Here is a 23,296-nt window from a genome sequence, read left to right as displayed (position 1 = left end):
CCCTAAAATGTGTCAACGACTCCAGCCACCCTAGTCATAGACTGTTCTCTCTGCTACCACATGGCAAGTGGTACCGGAGCGCCATGTCTAGGTCCAAGAAGCTTCTAAACAGCTTCTATCCCCAAGCAATAAGACTCCTGAACAGCTAATCAAATGGATACCCAGACTATTTGCATTGCCCCCCCCCCCACCCCACTATGTTATTATCTACACATACTCACTTTAATAACTCTTGTAAGTTTGTAAGTAAACATTTCACTTTAAGGTTTACACCTGTTGTATATTCGGCGCATGTGACAAATACAATTTGATTTGATACTCCAGTGTAGTAGGTAGCGGTAATGCAACATATGTTGAATTACCGCCGTTAATCCTCATTGAAGAAGAAGAAGAAGAAGTCTACGTGGTTGCTAGGGGTGTTAGAACCGGAAACTGAATAAAGCGTCCCTGGAAGCTCCATCAGCGGATTCTGTTTTGATATGTTGTGGTTGTTTATGTAGCAGACCCAGTGCAACTATTATACTAATTTGTAAGGGAAAATGTCGATTATAATCGCACTTGATTGATCTTACCCTTACTGGGACAGGGGAAGAACTTGTAGTTAGAAAGGTAAATCGTATAATTTTTTTGTCGAAGTTTAAGTTTCTAGCTAGCTAATATGCTAACGATAGCTAACTACAGTAACGTTAGCTAGCTAACGTTTTCCTCTGAGATGACACCATCCTGCCTTGATCTGTCAGGGAATTTAACGTTAGCCAGCTATCTAGCTAGTTATTCTAATTTAAACGGCCAAAGAGCTAATGTTGCTAACTAGCTCGTTAGGTAGCTAAACTGACGTTAGCCAACTACATTAACGTACTAGCTAGCTAAAAAGCAAAGTTAAAACTACTATACTGTAGTTTTAACTCGCTAAGTTAGCGAATTAATGTTAACTCCCGCTACCTCGTTTAGTTTTATATTGAAAAGGTTTCCCCTTTTAACTGTGGTAAAGGGTTCTTCATTCTGACTAGATACACTTAGCTAGCTAGCCAACTACTATAGCTAACGTTACGTGGATAGAGTTTGCAAAACCCAATAATAGCATAGACCTATATAGGCACTGGTGTAAAGTACTTACATTTTGTTTTAAATATATATATATATTTTTTTTTTTTAAACCCTTATTTTACTAAGTAAGTTGACTGAGAACACATTCTCATGTACAGCAACGACCTGGGGAATAGTTACAGTGGAGAGGGGGTGTGATTAGGTGGCCAGATTTGGAATTTAGCCAGGACACCGGGGTTAACACCCCTACGCTTACGATAAGTGCCATGGGATCTTTAGTGACCACATAGAGTCAGGACACCCATTTCAACGTCCCATCCGAAAAACGGCACCCTACACAGGGCAATGTCCCCAATCACCTCCCTGGGGCATTGGGATATTTATTTTAGACCAGAGGAAATTGTGCCTCCTACTGGCCCTCCAACTACTTAAGTAGTTTTTTGGGTAATCTGTACTTTACTATTTATATTTTTGACAACTTTTACTTCACTACATTCCTAAAGAATGCTTAGCATGACTGGAAAATGGCCAAATTCACGCACTTATTAAGATCCCATGTCACCCATACTGCCTCTGATCTGGCGGACTCATTAAACACAAATGCTTCATTTGTAAATGAGCTACAGATAGTTAGATTTGGGTATGTCATTTTAGGCGAAAATTGAAAAAAAGGCTCCGATCCTTAAGAGTATATTTAAAACCAAATACCTTTATACTTTTACTCAAGTAGTTTTTTACTGGGTGACTTTCACTTTTACTTGAGTCATTTTCTATTAAGGTATCTTTCTTTACTTTTACTCAAGTTCCACCACTGCCCATAGGACTGTACACACATAGAGGTCCCATATGGGATTTGGTTTGTAGTGATGCATGTGCTACTTGCAAATGCAATTCAACCTAGCTAAAATGTTCAAATGGCATCTACAACATGACTATTTCCCCCCTTAGTAACCATGACAGCAGCTGCTGCTCTACAGATTGGAGACCAGCTGATCCTGGAAGAGGACTATGATGAGAACTATATCCCCTCTCAACAAGGTAGAGAGGAATGATACAGAAGGGGCAGTATGGCTCCCTTTCTAGTTGACAGATCAGTAAACTGTACACTGCATTTCTGAAACAGAACTACACCAGCATGGTGCAAATTATTGTAGTGGGCATCAAACACATAGGCACGTCTCAAAACCAAGCAATGCTCTGTTTTACATAGACATGCTGTGCTTCATGACACATTCACTAACTTATTTTGGTTGTGTGAGAAGTCATGTAATGTTAGCTGGATATTTTCCTCACTGCTTTCTTTCCCTCCCCTGTCAGAGATCCACGAGTACGCACGAGAGATTGGCATTGATCCCAATCAGGAGCCGGAGCTCCTATGGCTGGCCAGGGAGGGCATTGTTGCCCCACTGCCTCCCGAATGGAAACCCTGGTAAGCAGGCAGGCGTCTGCCACTATACCAGAAATGGAGTCTGAACCTGGTGGCGTCGGTCGGTAACATCCACTCAAGTGAATTTTAAACCGAACACAAGTATTCTCACCTGTGTGGTGAATTTGTGTGTGGATGGTCAACATATTTGTAGAGGGGGGATGCTTTTTGTGCTACCCCAATTAATTGCAGTAAAACAGTACTTTTTATGTTATTTTTAACAGTACTTTTTTGATGGTGATTCATTAAGCAAAAATGAAGATTTGACACAGATTTGGTCATACTGACTAGTCACAATCTCACCTTTCTTTTGCATGGATCAGTTGTGTCTTGGTCGGGGTCTCGATTCACAGTCTTTTTTTTACTGTGATCTGAGTTTGAAGACACCTGACATTGACTCCATCTCTGGCCCCTAGCAGTGTATCAACAGTGGTAGACTGCCCAGTATTCCCAGACACCATATACACCTACAATCTACCTGTCAAAGGAAAACCTCTTACTCTCTAGATCCTTCCTAGCCGGCCTAGTTCAGGAAGTGGTTTCTCAAATCCCACCTATTAGTCCCACTGTTATTTTAACGTTCACTGGTCTCTTCTCCCTTCTCTGGGTTCTGAGGTGCTGAAGTGACCCCCTCCTCTCCCTCCTCTCGCAGTCAGGACGTGTCGGGGGACGTGTACTACTTCAACTTCTCCTCGGGCCAGTCCACCTGGGACCACCCGTGTGACGAGCAATACCGCAGCCTGGTAAAACAGGAGCGCGAACGAGCTGGCACCCAGCCCCACGGGCCCCCCACCACCGCCACTAAGAAGGAGAAGAAGAAGAAGAAAAAAGACAAGAAGGAGCCAAAGAAGAAGGCGAAAGACCAAGAGCTCCTGAAGCCACCAGGAGTGAGTGGGTGTTGTTATGTTCTGAAATACACCAAGCGCATGAAGTGAGTCACAGATGTCTCAGAACTCTGCAGTGCTGTTGTGTGTAGATGTATTGGTCTGGAAATAACTTCAACTCTAAATAATGTCAAAGAAGCATGGCTATTCCACATAGTCAATGAGGCGTAGCAGAAAATACTGTAAATAGTAGAAAGGAAACAAAGTACAAAGATGAGGCCTTTAGAGTGGCTTGGCTGAACCAATACATTATTATATTATTGTCTTGGTCATCAACACGACAGTCACATACTCATGCTTGGTTGCTTCATGGCCCTGAGTTGCTAGGTGATAGAGTTATACCGATTTATATGGATTGTCGTAGTGATAATATAGTTGTAAACAAGTAATTGTCCTAAGTCATTCTCCATTTCCTATGTGTATCCTTTCTTAACAGTTTGTAAACAAAGGGGAAAGTCCTGTATTGAAGGAGAGCCAGACAGAAACAGGGAAGGCCACTCTCGGATTACAGGGACCCTCTGCACCCACCCAGTCCCCTCTCTCCCCCCTGAACGCCCTCTCTAATACAGCACCCCCCAGCTTGGCTCCACTATCCCACCTGTCCACCCTCCCTCCTCTCACCTGGGCTGTATCTCCTCTCTCCCCACTGGGTGGGTCTGTCCGCTGCAGTAAGGCCCTAGCGGACGCCCAAGAGATCCTTGGCCTTTCTCCTGGCTTCTCCAGAGCTTTCTCTGACCCAGTCCCAGAGACTCAGCCTCCACCTACCTCCTCACACCCTCCCAACACCCCTGGGAGGGGGTTCGAACTGACTTGGGGGCTAGCGCCATACGATGAGGAATGGGACAGGGCAGTGGGGTTTGGCCTAGGGCCCACTGATGACACACAGAGCCAAGCTGATGCAGTTAGTCATGGTAGTATCGAGGGGGGAGCAGAGGGCTTTGTCACTGAGGAGGTGGTGGAATGGAGGGAGGCAGCAGAAGAGGGCAGGGAGAGCAGTAGTGATTTCAGTGACAAGGTGGTCTGTTTGGAAGTGGAGGTAGAGGAAGGAAAGGCTATTGAACCCCAATTGCCTTCATGTGGTCATTCTACACCTGTGGCAGTGATGACCGAAACATATGAGGGAAGAGAAAGCCAAGCCAAGCAGAAGGGAAAGTTCATCCCAGGAGTTCACTTACTTGATGCCAGGGACAGTGAGCAGGGCCTCATTACCTACCTGGCCCCTCTCTGTCTCTCCCCGGGGCCCATGTCCCCCTACCTCTCAGCCAAGAGACAGGGGATGGGAGAGAGCATGGCTGATCCCGCAGGGCAGGGCAGTGCAGGGAGTCGGCAGGTAGGACCACAGATTACAGACAGGTAATAGTAAAACAGGCTCAGAGCGTAAAGGAACTGTTGTAGTCATAGGAGAAGGATTGGTAGAAGCAGGTGAATGATGGGAGCAGTATACCAAATTTGACTCCATGATCCTTGAATATCATGATGATTACTATGAACCTGACCACTCTCTATACAACAGATTTGTTCACGTGTGTCTCTCTCTGTCTCTCTCAGCCGTTGAGCTTGGCCCTTGGGCCTCTGCAGGCCCCATTGGGGAGCCTGGGGAGCCTTGCTCCTCTACGGGGTCTTGATGGCACAGCCTTGAGGGGGTCCCTGGGCAGCTCTGGAGGGCTGGAGTCCCTGAAGAGTCCGCTTGGGGTAAGAGCTTTCACCTTGACGAAAAATAATGATAGTTATGTACTGTATTACCTTTATGTTTATAGTGTGCTGTTCAGAGTCCTTAACCTTTTAGCTATCTCTCTCTACTTCCTCCCTCCCTCCCCCAAGGGTCCTCTCTCAAGCCTGGGGTCCAGCCTACTGGGAGGGCGACAGGAGGAGCGCGTGTCTTTCTCTCTGCCTGGGTTTGAGGATGATGAGGGTAACATCTCAGAGGATGAGCAGCTGGTACGTCTTTCAACTGGCAATGTGCATACCAGCCCGTTCAGGGCACTGTGAAGCAGAATGTTTGGAGAACAAAAGTGTTTCATTTGTGGAGTATACAGTGCCTTGCAAAAGTATTCATCCCCCTTGGCGTTTTTCCTATTTTGTTGCATTACAACCTGTAATTTAATTTCATGTAATGGACATACACAAAATAGTCCAAATTGGTGAAGTGAAATTAAAAATATTACTTGATAATTATTATTATTTTAAATAAATAAATATGGAAAAGTGGTGGGTGCATATGTATTCACCCCCTTTGCTATGAAGCCCCTAAATAAGATCTGGTGCAACCAATTACCTTTAGAAGTCACATAATCAGTTAAATAAAGTCCACATGTGTGCAATCTAAGTGTCACATGATCTCAGTATATATACACATGTTCTGAAAGGCCCCAGAGTCTGCAACACCACCAAGCAAGCGGCACCATGTAGACCAAGGAGCTCTCCAAACAGGTCAGGGACAAAGTTGTGGAGAAGTACAGATCAGGGTTGGGTTATAAAAAAATATCCAAAACATTGAACATCCCACGGAGCACCATTAAATCCATTATTCAAAAATGGAAAGAATATGGCAACACAACAAACCTGCCAAGAGAGGGCCGCCCACCAAAACTCACGGACCAGGCAATGAGGGCATTTGTCAGAGAGGCAACAAAGAGACCAAAGATAACCCTGAAGGAGCTGCAAAGCTCCACAGCGGAGATTGGAGTATCTGTCCACACTCCACAGAGCTGGGCTTTACGGAAGAGTGGCCAGAAATAAGCCATTGCTTAAAGAAAAAAATAAGCAAACACGTTTGGTGTTCGCCAAAAGGTTTGTGGGAGACTACCCAAACATATGGAAGAAGGTACTCTGGATGTTTTTCATCGTCAGGGATTGGGAAACTGGACAGAATTTAAGGAGTGATGGATGGCGCTAATTAAAGGGAAATTCTTGAGGGAAACCTGTTTCAGTCTTCCAGAGATTTGATACTGGGACGGAGGTTCACCTTCCAGCAGGACAATGACCCTAAGGATACTGATAAAGCAACACTCGAGTGGTTTAAGGGGAAACATTTAAATGTCTTGGAATGGCTTAGTCAAAGCCCAGACCTCAGTCCAATTGAGAATCTGTGGTATGACTTAAAGATTGCAGGACACCAGCGGAACCCATCAAACTGGAGCAGTTTTACCTAGAAGAATGGGCAATAATCCCAGTGGCTAGATGTGCCAAGCCTATAGAGACATACCCCAAGAGACTTGCAGCTGTAATTGCTGCAAAAGGTGGCTCTTCAAAGTATTGACTTTGGGGGGGTGAATAGTTATGCACGCTGAAGTTTTCTGTTTTTTTGTATTATTTCTTGTTTGTTCCACAAGAAAAAATATTTTGCATCTTAAAAGTGGTAGGCATGTTGTATAAATCAAATGATACAACCCCCCCCCAAAAAATACATTTTAATTCCAGGTTGTAAGGCAACAAAATAGGAAAAATGCCAAGGGGGGTGAATACTTTTGCAAGTCACTGTAAGTTAGATGTATGACTGTGGTGCTGTTTGCAGAGTCCTCTTGGCTCGGCCAGACTGTTACAGAACTTGCACCTGGACTTGGATGCAATGGGAGGAGGGCTGCAGTATGAGGTACACCACCTTCTTCACCATGCACAACAACACAGCACAAGAACATCAAATAGGGGTCATTCCACACTTATAACAGAACACACACCATGCTCAGAACGTTACATAGCACACCTACCACTCACATTCAACTGTGAACCATTTCACTGAAAATGTCTATTTTATAGCATAACCCCCTTAGGACTTTTCACCTACTTTCAACTCCATCAGTGATACCAGTGCAGACCAGCCCGTGTCATTATTACATTAGAAAACCTCTCTGTGTGTGTTGTGTGGCTACCAGGACAGCGAGGCCAGTGGAGTGGCCCCACCAGAGGAGAGGACAGAAGCAGAGCTACGGGACCTGGCCCTGTCTGGGGAGCACAGCCCTGAGCCCCCCCCTCAACAGGTAACACCAACACTACTGATGTGGCTCAATCTATTGTGGCTCAATCTATTACGTCTCAATCTATTACGTCTCTCGCTGTCTCTTTCTCTCTTCTCGTCCCACTGTCAATCCTGTGGTGTATGTCCGTTGTAGGACTTTCTAGCAGTTTAAACTAGACACTTAGATATATTGAACCGTCTCAAACTCATGACTATGCTATCAGATCACAAGATGCAGACCTAGATATAACTGCTCTTGTGTACTAGATTGATTGCCTTGAACCAAAACCAACACTTGAGGGATGGAAAGTGTAAGCTATCATTGGGAAATGATGTAGGCCTGTTCATTCATTGAGACATAACATCTTTGTCATTTATCAACTCTCATAAGTGTGTGGGTGTGTGACTCTAAACACGTGTTTCGGTTCTTGTCTCGATCTCTTCCTGGTTGTGTAGCTGCTGTGTCAGTGGGAGCTGTGCTATGGTCACGGCTGTCACTGTTTCTTTCTGTTGGTCCTCTTGTCCTCATACTGTCACTGTTATTGCTTTGCCGTCTGAGTCGTTCATTTGATCACCCCTCCCCTTTGGTCTTAGGTCTTTCTGTGTATGTGTGTCTTTAACTGTGTACTTCCTCTGATTTTGTCACACTTCTCTGTGTTGTTTGTTGTTGTTGAGATGACTGTTCTCTTTCGATTACCTCTACCTACGGAATGCGTGAGTGGTTTGCATGCTGCTCAGGTCCCTGTGTGTTCTCCTTGTCACAATATTTTGTCCCCCCCTACTTTCTTTTTGTGTTTGTCTATGCACGCCTTCCCTCTCTTTCTCTCCGGGTGCCACCATCCTCCTCTTCCAACCAAGGACTCCCTTCATGGACGCCACCTCCCCTCCTGCCCACCATGCGGAGGCAGCAGGGACTGCAGTAGTGCTGAGGTCTGCCCCCCTACCCCAGACCCCCAGCATGCTAAAACTAGAGACAGTGGAGAGGAGGAGGAGGAAGATTATGAGGAGGGGTGGGGAGAGGACGGAGATAGTGTGGTTGAGGAGGAAGGAGGTGAAGAGGAGAACCAGGGAGAAGAGGGACAAGCGAGTGAGAAGAAGAAAGGAGAGGAGGAGGGGGAGGGCAAGGACGTTGAGGCTGAGGTCAGTGAGGAGGTAGAGTGTGTAGAAAAGTTGGAGGAGGGAGAGGAGCAAAGTGATGAGGTCATAAAGAGGTGTGTAAAAAGTGAGGAAGGAAAGGAAGAGGGGACTGGTGACGTAGTTGAGAAAAGTGTGGAAAATGTCAATAAAAAGGAGGAAGAACAAGGAAGTGATGAAAAGATAGAGAGACATCTTGGAGAGCAAGAAGAGAGGGATGAGGTAGTAGAGAAATGTGTTCATGTGTTAAATGAAGAACTTGATAAACAGGTAGAGGAAAGAAATGAGCTGGTTGAGAGCTGTGTTAAAAGTGAGGGAGAACAAAAAGCAGAAGAGAGTGATGAGGGAGTTGACAGACGCAATACAAGTGAGGAAGAAGGAGAGGAAAAAGAGGGGGAACAGGAGGAAGAGAGTGATGAGAGATATATGAAAGAGATGGAAGGAGGCGATGACGAGGAAAGTGAGATAGTGGGGGAGAGATATTTGAAAAGCAAGCATGTGGAAAGGAAGGAAGAGACTGTCAGAGAGAGGAGAGAGAGGAGGACTGTCAGAGACAGTGTAGAGGAGAAGAAAGAGAAGGGAGATGAGGATAGTGATGAAGTGTTTGAGAGGTGGTTGAAAGAGGAGGAAGGCAAAGAGGAGGCTGAGGAGGGTGAGAGTGAGATGGTAGAGAGGTGTGTGAAAAGTGAAGAAGAGGTGGACGAGGAGGATGAGAGGGAGGTGGTAGAGAGGTGTGTGAAAAGTGAAGAAGTGGTGGACGAGGAGGGTGAGAGTGAGGTGGTAGAGAGGTGTGTGAAAAGTGAAGAAGAGGTGGACGAGGAGGATGAGAGTGAGGTGGTAGAGAGGTGTGTGAAAAGTGAAGAAGTGGTGGACGAGGAGGGTGAGAGTGAGGAGGTGGTAGAGAGGTGTGTGAAAAGTGAGGAAGTGGAGGAGGGTAAAGATGAACCTGAGGAGCTGGAGAGTGAGGAGGCGGTAGAGAGGTGTGTGAAAAGTGAAGAAGTGGAGGAGGGTAAAGATGAACCTGAGGAGCTGGAGAGTGAGGAGGCGGTAGAGAGGTGTGTGAAAAGTGAGAACGTGGAGGAGGGTAAAGATGAACCTGAGGAGCTGGAGAGTGAGGAGGCGGTAGAGAGGTGTGTGAAAAGCGAGAACGTGGAGGAGGGTAAAGATGAACCTGAGGAGCTGGAGAGTGAGGAGGCGGTAGAGAGGTGTGTGAAAAGCGAGAACGTGGAGGAGGGTAGAGATGAACCTGAGGAGCTGGAGAGTGAGGAGGCGGTAGAGAGGTGTGTGAAAAGTGAGGAAGTGGAGGAGGGTAAAGATGAACCTGAGGAGCTGGAGAGTGAGGAGGCGGTAGAGAGGTGTGTGAAAAGCGAGGAAGTGGAGGAGGGTAGAGATGAACCTGAGGAGCTGGAGAGTGAGGAGGCGGTAGAGAGGTGTGTGAAAAGCGAGGAAGTGGAGGAGGGTAAAGATGAACCTGAGGAGCTGGAGAGTGAGGAGGCGGTAGAGAGGTGTGTGAAAAGCGAGGAAGTGGAGGGTAGAGATGAACCTGAGGAGCTGGAGAGTGAGGAGGCGGTAGAGAGGTGTGTGAAAAGCGAGGAAGTGGAGGAGGGTAGAGATGAACCTGAGGAGCTGGAGAGTGAGGAGGCGGTAGAGAGGTGTGTGAAAAGTGAGAACGTGGAGGAGGGTAAAGATGAACCTGAGGAGCTGGAGAGTGAGGAGGCGGTAGAGAGGTGTGTGAAAAGTGAGGAAGTGGAGGAGGGTAGAGATGAACCTGAGGAGCTGGAGAGTGAGGAGGCGGTAGAGAGGTGTGTGAAAAGCGAGGAAGTGGAGGAGGGTAGAGATGAACCTGAGGAGCTGGAGAGTGAGGAGGCGGTAGAGAGGTGTGTGAAAAGCGAGAACGTGGAGGAGGGTAAAGATGAACCTGAGGAGCTGGAGAGTGAGGAGGCGGTAGAGAGGTGTGTGAAAAGCGAGGAAGTGGAGGAGGGTAGAGATGAACCTGAGGAGCTGGAGAGTGAGGAGGCGGTAGAGAGGTGTGTGAAAAGCGAGAACGTGGAGGAGGGTAGAGATGAACCTGAGGAGCTGGAGAGTGAGGAGGCGGTAGAGAGGTGTGTGAAAAGCGAGGAAGTGGAGGAGGGTAGAGATGAACCTGAGGAGCTGGAGAGTGAGGAGGCGGTAGAGAGGTGTGTGAAAAGCGAGGAAGTGGAGGAGGGTAAAGATGAACCTGATGAGCTGGAGAGTGAGGAGGCGGTAGAGAGGTGTGTGAAAAGCGAGGAAGTGGAGGAGGGTAGAGATGAACCTGAGGAGCTGGAGAGTGAGGAGGCGGTAGAGAGGTGTGTGAAAAGTGAGAATGTGGAGGAGGGTAAAGATGAACCTGAGGAGCTGGAGAGTGAGGAGGCGGTAGAGAGGTGTGTGAAAAGCGAGGAAGTGGAGGAGGGTAAAGATGAACCTGAGGAGCTGGAGAGTGAGGAGGCGGTAGAGAGGTGTGTGAAAAGCGAGGAAGTGGAGGAGGGTAAAGATGAACCTGAGGAGCTGGAGAGTGAGGAGGCGGTAGAGAGGTGTGTGAAAAGCGAGGAAGTGGAGGAAAGTGACAAGGTCTTCGAGAGATGCTTGCTGAGTGAGAAACGAGCTAGTGAAGGAGTGGAGAGCAGTGAGGAGGAGGTGGAGGGGTGCGTCAAAAGCGAACGAAAAGAAAAGGAAGGAGATAAACTTGAAGAAGACAGCGATGAGGTGGTGGAAGAAGTGCAAGCCTCACCGAAACCTAAAACATCCACAAGCTCAGACGAAGTAATCGAGAGATTTGAACCACAAACGGTTCAAGTTCGGTCACTGGGGCTGAAAAAGAAGATAGCGGACCTTAAACGAAGTGACAACATGGAGGTGTATGTGGGGAAGAAGAAGAATGTGCCCAAACAAAGCCCTCTACCAGCAGAGGTAGGGGTTTGGTGTGCTTTGACCATGTCGTGGCCCCTGCCCTGTGTGCTCCCCCTCTGCATGCACCTCCGCCCCTCTCTCAGCCAAAGGAGACACCGATCCACTCCCTGAGGGGCTGTGTGTGTCCCAAGTCCCAACCCTGGTGAATCCAGCCCCCCATGGTCTCCCTCGCACATCACATTGGTGTCTTTGGTCTTTACACACATTTTTTCCAGTCCAGTAAACCTCCAGCCATTGGGCTTCTAACACTTCAGCCCCTGAGGACTGGAATAGTCTGGCCCCCTGTTGCCAGTTTTGCCTCCATCCCTCTTCCTCCAGAGCACTGCAGCCCCATCCTGTCAGCCAGCCCCAAAGGCAGGCCCATCCTCTTCTCCAGCCCCAAAGGCAGCCCTATCCTCTCAGACAAACCTCTAGGCAGCCCCATCCTCTCACTCAGCCCCCTAGCAAGCCCTATCGTCTCAAACAGCCCCCTATGTGGCCCCATCCTCTAAGTCTACCACCAAGGCACTCATCCTTTCATCCAGCCCCCAAGGCACCCCCACCCTCTCAGATAGCCCCCAAGGCACCCCTACCCTCTCAGATAGCCCCCAAGGCACCACCACCCTTTCAGATGGCACCCCCACCCTCTCAGACAGCCCCCAAGGCACCCCTACCCTCTCAGATAGCCCCCAAGGCACCACCACCCTTTCAGATGGCACCCCCACCCTCTCAGACAGCCCCCAAGGCACCCCCACCCTCTCAGACAGCCCCCAAGGCACCCCCACCCTCTCAGACAGCCCCCAAAGCACCCCCACCCTCTCAAACAACCCCCAAGGCACCCCCACCCTCTCAGACAGCCCCCAAGGCACCCCCACCCTCTCAGACAGCCCCCAAGGCACCCCCACCCTCTCAGACAGCCCCCAAGGTACCCCCACCCTCTCAGACAGCCCCCAAGGCACCCCCACCCTCTCAGACAGCCCCCAAGGCACCCCTACCCTCTCAGACAGCCCGCAAGGCAGCCCCGTCCTCTCATTCCAAACTTGCAGTACTGTAGCCTTTGTTTCTCTGTCTCTACTACCTGCTTGACCAGCCATGTGTTTGCGTGGTATGGGAATTTTGTCTAACTCTTTGCCTCTTGTCTGCCCAAGCTTTGCTCATCAAGCCATGTGATGTCTGCTCTGTGCTGTTGACTAGTGTTTTGTCCCTTTGCTGCTGTACTTGCTTTGCCCTACTACGAGAGCCTTCATAGTTGCTGTGTGTCCTCCTGTGTGACTGGGTGTGTATTGCTGAGAATGGCAGCATACATCCATGTTGTCTGTCTGTCTGTGTCTCTGCCTGTCTGTCTGTCTGTGTATGTACAGTGTTGAGTGGCACTATGCTTCCTGTCAGTGACTGAGTGTGTGTTTACATCAGCAGTCCGAGGCCAGCGAGCACATGGAGGTGGCATCATCCTCCACCAAGGACCTCAGGGTACTTTTTATGGCTTGACAACATGCTTTATAATGTAACATTTAAACAGATATTATCAAGGGGTGTGTTTAGTAAAGACTAACAGTGTTGTGTTCCATTTTCCCTTTAGTCTGGTTTTGGCTCCAAGTTGTCAGAGAAAGTCCTGGACCTGACGGATCTCTCCCCTGCTGTTAGTCCACTCTTGCAGGTACCACACTTTCTCCTCCTCTCCTCCTCTTCCTCTCCTTTCTTTTTCTCCCTCACTCGCCCCTCTTCACCCTGGCTCTCCTCTTCACCTCCTTCCTCCTCAGCTACAGTCTCTCCTTCCTCACTTGGATGTTCTCAGTCACGGTGGTTCTCTGTAGAGTCTGTAGGCACAGTTTGTACCGTTGTTTTATTTTGAGAGTAACACTCACATCATGCCACGTAGAGTTAGATGTTAGCATTTGCTATTCATCTAAAATAAATATTTTCCGCAGGAAAAAGAGGGCAAAGTGAAAGTCTGTGCGGCAGAGGAGAAGGAACGGAGGAAGAGGGCAGGAGCTGCAGAGAGGTTGGCAGACAAGACTTTCTGATTCTGATAAATGCCCATACTTCAGTGGAATGTCCTCTCTGAATTTGAAACACACATTGTGATACAAGCCTATTGTCACTGTCACTGGTGCAGTTGTATGTCTCTCGCAGATCTGCAGTCTAGAGCTGAACCAAATCATTTATCTGACCTCCCTCCCTCCCCTCCCCTCCCTCTCCCGGCCCCCACTCTGCAGGCGTCTTCAAGCTGCAGGCAGGGAGGATCCAGCAATGGAGGACAGGCACCCCAGCCAGTCCAGTGAATCCCAACAGGACACAGGGTCCTCCCATTCTGAGCCGGAGCCCCGGCCGCGGGCCGAGGGGGTCAGCACCAGCGCCAGCCTAGGGGTGCCGGGGGTCCAGGGGGTCAAGCGGCCTGACACCTCCAGAGGCCACCTGGTTAGGAGCCCCCACGCCCACTACAAGGAGGAAGCCCCCAGACAGGGGGAGGACAGCAGAAGGGCCCAGGAGGAGGAGAGGGACAAGGAGAGGAGGGAGACTGAGAGGGAGATGGAGGAGGAGAAGGAGCGTGCGCTGCGGGAGAGGCAGGAGAAGGTGCGCCTACTTCAGGAGGAGCTGAGGCGGGAGGAGGAAGAGGAGGAACAGAGGCTGAAGGAGGAGAGCGAGGAGAGGGTCAGGTAGGCATCCAAGCAGCAGGCCACGGAGTGGTCAACCTCCCTAAATCTCCACTAATGTCCACTTTTATAGTAGTATTTGTGAGCTGTGATGCTCCCTGTGATTGTGAGAGGATATGACTCAGTGTTGATGCTTAGGGCTGTGTGACAGTGCTGGTTATCTCACCCGCTCTTGTGTGTGTGTTCTGGTCCTGACCGGTCTTCCAGGAGCCTGAGGGTGAGGCTCCAGAGTAAGGGGAGGGAAGAGGAGAGCAGGCTGAGTGTGGAGTCTGAAAGCAGGCTACTGGAGCTGAGGGAGATGGCCCGGAGGGAGAGAGAGAACCAGCAACGCAACGTCAGGTGACTCATCTCATCTCTCTCTACAATTCATCCATCTGCTTAAGCACACACACACACACACACACACACTTATTCGCATGACAGCAATCGCCCTGGAGTGCTCCAGTGACCCTTAGATCACATGCCCAGCGACCATAGGCGTATTAATATGACACTACTTCACATAACTTTTCTGTGCTAAGGCAATACTATTCTTACTACACATACAGTAGGTATACCATACCGCTTGGCCACTGGAGAAAAACAAGACAAAAAATATTTGAGCTAGAAATGATTGTGTGTGCGTGCTTGCTACGTTCGCGTGTGTGTGTGTTCTTTTTATCAGGGAGGAGGGCGAGGCGATGCTAAGGCAGCTGTGTGCCACCCTGGAGGCGGAGCGAGAGAGGATAGAGGCCCAGAGGAGGCGGGACCTAGAGCGACTGAGGGAGGAGTCAGAGGAGGAGCTACATGCGGAGAAGCGGAGACTGCTTGGGGAGCGGGAGGAGCAACTCGACTCCCTCAAACAGGAGGTGGGGGAAGGGGAGGTGGGAGAGTGGCGATGGGGATCGGAGAAGGGAGGGGTGGAGGTATAGGAGAGGGGCCTTCCAATACACATGTGTACTTGAAACAACTGAATGTGTACTGTCTGGACTCATGTGTTTGGGTTTTTGTTTGGGGAATACGTGGAGGGAGTCTAGGATAGTGTGGTGTGTGTGTCACACAGATGATGGTTGAAGACAGTGTGTTGTTGTCTTAGGGGAGAAGCAGTGCCAGTGAGAGGCGGAGGGAGTCGAAGAGCCCTCGTAGCCCAGAGCAGCATCTAGCAGAGTACCAAAAAGAGGTGATAGAGCACACACACACACACACACACACACACACACACACACACACACACACACACACACACACACACACACACACACACACACACACACACACACACACACACACACACGCACACTACTTCCCACCTTTGGTACACAAAACCTTAGCCCCTCTTCTCACTGACTGCATATACACATATTACCATAACAGTATGTCAGTCTAAACCCTATAGTGTTGTGGCATTATGTATCCCTCACGACGCCAGGTCAGCGGAGTCAATCACCACCTTCCGGAGACACCTGAAACCCCACCTCTTTAAGGAATACCTAGGATAGGATAAAGTAATCCTTCTAACCCCCCCCCCCCCCCCCCCCCCCTTAAAAGAGTTAGATGCACTATTGTAAAGTGGTTGTTCCACTGGATATCATAAGATGAATGCACCAATTTGTAAGTCGCTCTGGATAAGAGCGTCTGCTAAATGACTTAAATGTAAATGTAAAATGTATCCCTCCCACTCACTGTCTTGGTCCAGTTGGGAGACGTGCTCCAGGAAGTGAGGGAGGAAGTGCAGCGTGACCACGGCAGGAAGCTGGAGCAGCTCAAAGACGACCACCGCAGAGAACTCAACTCAATCAGAGACAATCATCTGGACCAGGTGAGACACAGTTCAAAGGTCACAGCTTCTTGTAACAGGCCTGCTGCTAACTCATTATCTATTTGTGTCTCTGTGTGTGTGTGTCTGGATGTGTCTGGATGTGTCTGTGTGTGTGTGTTTGTCCTCCAGGAGGCTGTCCAAAGGGAGCAGTTGCTGTGTGCCCTGCAGGAGGAGAGAGATCGCCTGCTGGCCACCCACAGCGCCCAGCTGGAGAGACTCCGTACACAGCTAGACTCCCAGCTCTCCAAGACCCGCCAGACACACACGCGTAAGGTGAGGACAGAGAGACACACACGTGCGGCACGAACACACACACACACTGTGTATCATCTCCAAACACCTATGTCATCCCTTAGGAGGTAGAGATTCAGGAGCTGGGGGACAAGCTGGAGCTGAGGGCCAGAGAACTGAAGACCCAGGAGGCATTACTGAAGACCCAGGTAGTCAATCAATCACTGTTGCACTGATATGTGTATTCATGACTACCTGGGAGACGTAGGGATGGCCTAGGCTATGGAATGGAATGAACTGTATGTGTGTGGTTGGGCGCTGTTGATTAAAGGACATACACGTTTGGCACTTTTTAGGCAGCGAATTTGAAGAAGAGACGGCAGCAGCTTGGGGAGGAAGAGGATGAGATAGACAGAGGAATAGAGGTGAGGATTCATCATCATCGTCATCACCTCTGTCTTCGTCATGCTGTAGATTTTAAGCCTGTGATGTTTTCAGGCTCTGCCTGGAGTCATGCAGGAGAGAGATGGACTGCGAGAGGATCTGGAGAGGGTGGAAGGACAGAGGGACAGGGCGAGGCAGGAGGCGGAGAGAACGAGGGAGGAGAGGGACAAAGCGAAGGAGGAGAGCAGGAGGATGAAGGAGGAGCGGGACTGGCTGGAGAGCAAGGTGGAGCTGCTGCAGGAGCGCTGTGATCGGCTGTGCCACAGAGTCAGGTACACACACACACACACACACACACACACACACACACACACACACACACACACACACACACACCTGGCCTGTTAGTTGGGGTCAACCTCCGTTCACTCCTGTTTTATTGTCAACTTGCAGCTGACAGTAGCATGTCTTTCAGACTTATTGGGAGACTTCATGTCTAGCTTGCCAGACTACTGAGCTCTTTGTCAAGCGGTTGATCTAGTCATCAAATCAAACTGTATTAGTCACATGCGCCGAATACAACATGTGTAGACCTTTCAGTGAAATGCTTACTTACAAGCCCCTAACCAACAATGTAGTTAAAAAAATATGAATAAGAATAAGAAATAAAAGGAACAAGTAATTACAGAGCAGCAGTAAAATAACAATAGAGAGACTATAAACAGGTGGTACCGGTACAGAGTCAATGTGTGGGGGCTCCGGGTAATTGAGGTAATATGTACATGTAGGTAGAGTTATTAAAGTGAGTATGCATAGATAATAACAGAGAGTAGCAGCAGCGTTAAAGAGGGGGTGGGGGGGGCAATGCAAATAGTCTGGGTAGCCATTTGATTAGATGTTCAGGAGTCTTATGGCTTGGGGGTAGAAGCTGTTTAGAAGCCTCTTGGACCTAGACTTGGCGCTCCGGTACTGCTTGCTGTGTGGTAGCAGAGAGAACAGTCTATGACTAGGGTGGCTGGAGTCTCTGACACTTTTTAGGGCCTTCCTCTGACACCACCTGGTATAAAGGTCCTGGATGGCAGGAAGCTTGGCCCCAGTGATGTACTGGTCTGTACGCACCACCCTCTGTAGTGCCTTGCGGTCGGAGGCCGAGCAGTTGCCATACCAGGCAGTGATGCAACCCGTCAGAATGCTCTCGATGGTGCAGCTGTTAAACCTTTTGAGGATCTGAGGACCCATGACAAATCTTTTCAGTCTCCTGGGGGGGAATAGGTTTTTGTTGTGCCCTCTTCACAAGTGTCTTAGTGTGTTTGGACCATGTTAGTTTGTTGTTGATGTGGACGGTGTTGGAGTCGTGCCTGGCCATGCAGTCATGAGTGAACAGGGAGTACAGGAGGGGACTGAGCTTGTCCTGCGTTGCATATAATCAATGTGGTGGCTGTTAATTTATCATCGAATCACAGCCTACTTCACCAAACGGGGGATGATTTAACAAAGGCACAATCGTTGCACGAATGTACCTAACCATCAACATCAATGCCTTTCATAAAATCAATACACAGAAGTATGTATTTTTAAACCTGCATATTTAGTTAAAAGAAATTCATGTTAGCAGGCAATATTAGCTAGGGAAATTGTGTCATTTCTCTTGCGTTCATTGCACACAGAGTCAGGGTATATGCAACAGTTTGGGCCAACTGGCTCGTTGCGAACAAATTTGCCAGAATTTTGTGTCATTATGATATAACATTGAAGGTTGTGCAGTGTAACAGCAATATTTAGACTTAGGGATACCACCCGTTCGATAAAATACAGAGCGGTTCCGTATTTCACTGAAAGAATAAACGTTTTGTTTTCAAAATGATAGTTTACGGATTTGACCATATTAATGACCAAAGGCTCGTATTTCTGTGTTTATTATAATTAAGTCTATGATTTGATATTTGATAGAGCAGTCTGACTGAGCGGTGGTAGGCAGCAGCAGGCTCGTAAGCATTCATTCACACTTTACTGTGTTTGCCAGCAGCTCTTAGCGATGCTTGACACAGCGCTTTTTATCAAGCCTATCAACTCCTGAGATTAGGCTGGCAATACTATAGTGCCTATTAGAACATCCAATAGTCAAAGGTCTATGAAATACAAATGGTAGAGAGAGAAATAGTCCTATAACAACTACAACCTAAAACTTCTTAACTGGGAATATTGAAGAACTGGGAATATTGAACCACCAGCTTTCATATGTTCTGAGCAAGGAACTTAAACGTTAGCTTTTTTACATGGCACATATTGCACTTTTACTTTCTTCTCCAACACTGTGTTTTTGCATTATTTAAACCAAATTGAGCATGTTTCATTATTTATTTGAGACAAAATAGATTTTTATTAATGTATTATATTAACTTAAAATAAAAGTGTTCATTCAGTATTGTTGTAATTGTCATTATTACAAATATATATATATATATATATATATATATATATATATATATATATATATATAAATTGTCCGATTTAATTGGTATTGTCTTTTTTTGGTCCTCCAATAATCTGTATCGGCGTTGAAAAATCATAATCGGTTGACCTCTAGTCCCAGGGTCCTTAGCTTATTGATTAGCTTTGAGGGCACTATGGTGTTGAACGCTGAGCTGTAGTCAATGAATAGCATTCTTACATTGGTGTTCCTTTTGTCCAGATGGGAAAGGGCAGTGTGGAGTGCAATAGAGATTGCATCATCTGTGGATCTGTTAGGGCGGTATGCAAATTGGAGTGGGTCTAGGGTTTCTGGGATAATGGTGTTGATGTGAGCCATGACCATCCTTTCAAAGCACTTCATGGCTACAGACGTGATTGCTACGAGTCGGTAGTCATTTAGGCAGGTCACCTTAGTCATACTAATGGTTCAATGTTATTCCAATGCCAGTACTATTTCAGTTACTAACATATGATTTTATTGCAGTGATCTGGAGCAGAGTGAGATCAAGAGGCCTACTACTAGACTGGACAGAACAAAAGAGGAGAGGAAGGAGGAGAAGGATAGTGAGGCACCGCCCTCTACTGCTGGACGGGAGAAAGTGCTGCATGTGGAAGATCTGAAAGAACCTCCTGTCTTAGACGAGTATGTATGTATGTATGTGTGTGTGTGTGTGTGTGTGTGTGTGTGTGTGTGTGTGTGTGTGTGTGTGTGTGTGTGTGTGTGTGTGTGTGTGTGTGTGTGTGTGTGTGTGTGTGTGTGTGTGTGTGTGTGTGAGAGCATGCATGTTGCACCCTTCTATCCTGACTAACTTCTATGTGTGTGTGTGTGTGCCTGTGTTTCTCTCTCTTCCCTCTCCCAGCTTGCGTCAGTATATCTCCTCTGAGGGGCTGTCCCTGCAGAAAGCCCGGCGCTTCCTGGAGAGGGAGAGTGGTCGTCTGAGTGAGAGACAGGCAGTGCTGCAGGCAGCTCAGGCCCAGTCCAGCTCCTCTCAGTACCTCAACACCACCAGCCACGCCCAGGCCACACAGGAGATGTACAGGAACCTGCAGCAGGTACGTGTAAGTGTGACTCCCTTCCTTATCACTTATAGACTCCTACACTCGGCCCTAGTGCCCTTGTGTTGAACATTCATGAAGTGAGAGAGTATGCATGACCTCCGTATGTAAGTGTCCCTGGATCATCTTTCTCTCTCTCTTTCCCCCACTCTGTCTCTCATTTCCTCTTCTCTTCCTCAGGAGGCCAGTGACGTGGAGGAGTTGAGGGTGACTGTGCAGAGGGGGAACTCGCTGCTACGCAGGAAGGAGGAGCGACTGCAACAGCTAGAGAGCTCCGTTGCTGAAGAGGTGCCGTTGTACTACACCATAACACGTTTATATACCACATATCCTGCCCCCTGTACACCACTTGTACTACATACCATGCCCATAATGTTAGACATACTGGAATAGCTAATAAACACACTATACACTGAGTGGACAAAACATTAAGAACACCTGCTCTTTCCATGACATAGACTGACCAAGTGAATCCAGGTGAAAGCTATGATCCCTTATTGATGTCACTTGTTAAATCCTCTTCAATCAGTGTAGATGAAGGGAGGAGACAGGTTAAAGAAGGATTTTTAAGCCTTTAGACAATTGAGACATGGATTGTGTATGTGTGCCATTCACGGGGTTGCTGGGCAAGACAAATATTTAGGTGCTTTTGAACAAGGTGTGGTAGTAGGGGCCGGGCGCACCGGTTTGAGTGTGCCAAGAACTGCAACGCTGCTGGATCTTTCACACTCAACAATTTCCTGTGTGTATCAAGAATGGTCCACCACCCAAAGGACATCCTGCCAACTTGACAGAACTGTGCGAAGCACTGGAGTCAACATGGGCCAGCATCCCTGTGAAACGTTTTCAGCACCTTGTAGAATCCATGCCCTGACGAATTGAGGCTATTCTGAGGGCTATTAGGAAGGTGTTCCTAATGTTTTGTAACACTCACTGTATGTATGCTTTTACATTTTTTCGTAACATTTTGGTCATTTAGCAGACACTCCTATCCAGAGAAACTTAGTCAGTGCATTCAACTTAAGGTAGTTAGGTAAGACAATCGCAAACCACAGTCATTGTAAGTAGAACTTTCCTCAATTAAGCAATGATCAGTGAAATCAATGATAGTAAGAGAAAACAAGTGTTAGAGTTAGAGGCAAGTACAAAAGTATGGAATTTGTTTTTTCTCTTGCTTTATCTTGCCCAGGTCTCCCCTCATCACTACTATGATGACCAGGACAGACTGGCGACTGATAGGAAGGTGGCCTTCGATGTGACTGAATCAGATATGAGCAGCGTCAGCAATGGCCTGGATGAGAGAGACAGACATACTGGAATATTCATAGCAGGCCTGTACTCCTCCTCTGCCAAATTATTATCATACTCTCTCTCCCTCTTTATCATTCCTCCTTTTTTTCCCCTTTCACCCACTCCTTCCTCTCTTTCACACCTCATCCCTTGTTCTTCATGTTTTCTGACATTGCCTCCCTTTCTCTCTTGCGCTGTCTCTCCCTCTGTCTTTCCTTCTATATCTCTCCTCTCCAGGTGAGGAGCCCACAGTGCCAGCTAAGGTGCAGCACTTAGCCGAGTCGCTCCAGCACATCTCTGGCCAGCTCAGCACAGTCCTGGGGGCCCTGGGCTCCCTGACCCAACGCCAGACCCCTTACCAGCCTCTCCCCCTACCCCTGCCCCTCTCCCAGCCACGAACCCCCACCTCAATGCCTCTTTCACAGCTCTCCATGCCTCTGTCTGGGCCCTCCTGGGCGTGGGCTCCTCATAGCACCTCCATCCAGCCACGGGGTTCTGAGGACCTGCTCAACAGCCGCTGGGCCAAGCTCTTCCCTGGTACATCTCAGCCAAAGAGATTCAATATCATATATGTTATATTAAATATGCGTTCTATTTAATTATGTGGTCTGAAGAACTCTGTTCAGGGTGAGTTCTTAGTTTATTGGTTTAACAAGACTTCACTTCTCTTTGTCCCTTCTTCCATAGGGGCTCCTATTGAGTCCATAGCCACCAGTTCCTTGAGGACGCATGCGCTTTATTCAGGGTACAGTCCTGCAAGGTAAATGATTTGTTATAACCATCACTCATCCCTTTCACAGTAGTCTGTCTTGTTGAAGGAAGGTACTAAAGAAATGTGTGTTTGTGTTAGTGAGCAGGCTCGTAGTCTGTCCTCCATGCAGCCTAAGGCAGTGGAGATGGATGGCCAGAGGCTACAGGGTCTGATCGACGGCAACAAGAGATGGCTGGAGACACGCAGGAAAGACCCCAGTGTGTATCCTTCTGTAAAAATGCTCACACATTACACAACTTATAATGGAGCTTGGTTCAGTCTTGTAAATGTCCTTAACAGGTTTTCATCAGACCTCTGTTCACGCGTTATCGGACCCCCCCAACTATGAGTGGACTGGTCCAGCTGAGCCTGGATGACAACAACCAGATTAAAGTGTACCATTACTAAAGGGGGGTGGGTGAAGTTACATACGGCGCAAGGATCAACACAAGCAGATAAAGATGTACTGTTACTGAAAAAGGGCTAAGGACAGGGGTGGGTTTTTAAAATTAACTTTGAGTAATACAGGGATCCCTCTAGCTCTGGTCCAGGGAGTTATTAGAGGAACCCCCTCGACTATGTGTGGACTAAAGGAACACCCTGGACCAGAGCTAGGATTCCTCTACAACCAGATTTACATATCAAACTACTGTAAGAAATATTTTTAAGACGTCTGTCCTCTGGTGAACTCCGCTTTAGCTGCGATTGTGTTACAGAAGAGTGAGCGGACACGGGACTGTTTCAGTGGACTCTGTCATTTTATTCCATTGGCATGCAAGGGTGAATAGCTTGGGAGTATGGCGACAATAGTCCCGTAGTCAACAAATCAGTTTGTTTCCCAATTTTTTGGCCTCTAGCTATTTAAATGTTTCAAAAGCAGATTGCATAGTTGTTACATATACAGTAGGTGCTTCACTTTATTAGGAGAGACATCTTGAGGTTGGAGTGAGATACTGTTGATAGCTGACATAAGCCTCATAACTGATGTGATAAGTGACTAAAGATCATTGTCATGGTATCAGGTTGTATAAGAGACATATCACTCATTCCGCTGTATGAGAAGTTCAAGCCATACCATAATAACCACTACAAGAGCAAGACAATGACTTGAGGGATTCACAGTCTATGAAATTCTGGTAAGAGGGACTCTTCCAGTGTGTTTTACTGTGCAGCTAGACGTGTAATGTTTACCATATTTTTTATAAGAAACATTTTAATAAATGTAAAGTGGTGTATATTCATAATGTCAAACGTTCATTATTTTTCATTAAAAAGTAATCACCAGGGTTGTATTCATTGGGACACCC

General features: G+C 47.8%; 1 protein-coding gene across 4 annotated transcripts; it reads left to right on the top strand.

The window, feature by feature from the left end:
- Positions 1–432: 432 nt before the first annotated feature.
- LOC139548532 (centrosomal protein of 164 kDa-like) lies at positions 433–23,226 on the top strand. 4 transcript variants are annotated; one of them, XM_071358225.1, is made up of 28 exons: positions 433–609; positions 1,996–2,085; positions 2,365–2,476; positions 3,126–3,360; positions 4,906–5,049; positions 5,179–5,295; positions 6,872–6,949; positions 7,230–7,334; positions 12,770–12,823; positions 12,933–13,010; positions 13,282–13,355; positions 13,570–14,010; positions 14,215–14,346; positions 14,672–14,855; positions 15,083–15,166; positions 15,683–15,805; positions 15,935–16,078; positions 16,162–16,245; positions 16,393–16,461; positions 16,535–16,752; positions 19,377–19,535; positions 19,753–19,951; positions 20,129–20,236; positions 21,138–21,279; positions 21,476–21,775; positions 21,926–21,998; positions 22,089–22,211; positions 22,301–23,226. In XM_071358225.1, the coding sequence occupies exons 2-28, from the start codon at positions 2,001–2,003 to the stop codon at positions 22,395–22,397; spliced, it is 3,762 nt and encodes a 1,253-aa protein (XP_071214326.1). In that variant the 5' UTR covers positions 433–609; positions 1,996–2,000; the 3' UTR covers positions 22,398–23,226. The 4 variants fall into 4 exon arrangements, with proteins under 4 accessions (XP_071214326.1, XP_071214327.1, XP_071214325.1 ...); XM_071358226.1 differs by having other exon boundaries at positions 12,767–12,823; positions 19,753–19,945; XM_071358224.1 differs by having other exon boundaries at positions 12,767–12,823.
- Positions 23,227–23,296: the final 70 nt, after the last annotated feature.

Source organism: Salvelinus alpinus, chromosome 21, assembly GCF_045679555.1.
Source record: "Salvelinus alpinus chromosome 21, SLU_Salpinus.1, whole genome shotgun sequence".
In the NCBI taxonomy this organism is placed as follows: domain Eukaryota; kingdom Metazoa; phylum Chordata; class Actinopteri; order Salmoniformes; family Salmonidae; genus Salvelinus; species Salvelinus alpinus.
This window is presented reverse-complemented; position numbering and strand designations above follow the sequence as displayed.

Bases quoted from the DNA above. Each gene is read 5' to 3' on its own strand.
- LOC139548532 (XM_071358224.1), top strand. From the start codon at position 2,001: ATGACAGCAGCTGCTGCTCTACAGATTGGAGACCAGCTGATCCTGGAA. The intron at 14,347-14,671 runs GTGACTCATCTC...TCTTTTTATCAG, and splicing joins AACCAGCAACGCAACGTCAG to GGAGGAGGGCGAGGCGATGC. The intron at 20,237-21,137 runs GTGCCGTTGTAC...TATCTTGCCCAG, and splicing joins AGAGCTCCGTTGCTGAAGAG to GTCTCCCCTCATCACTACTA.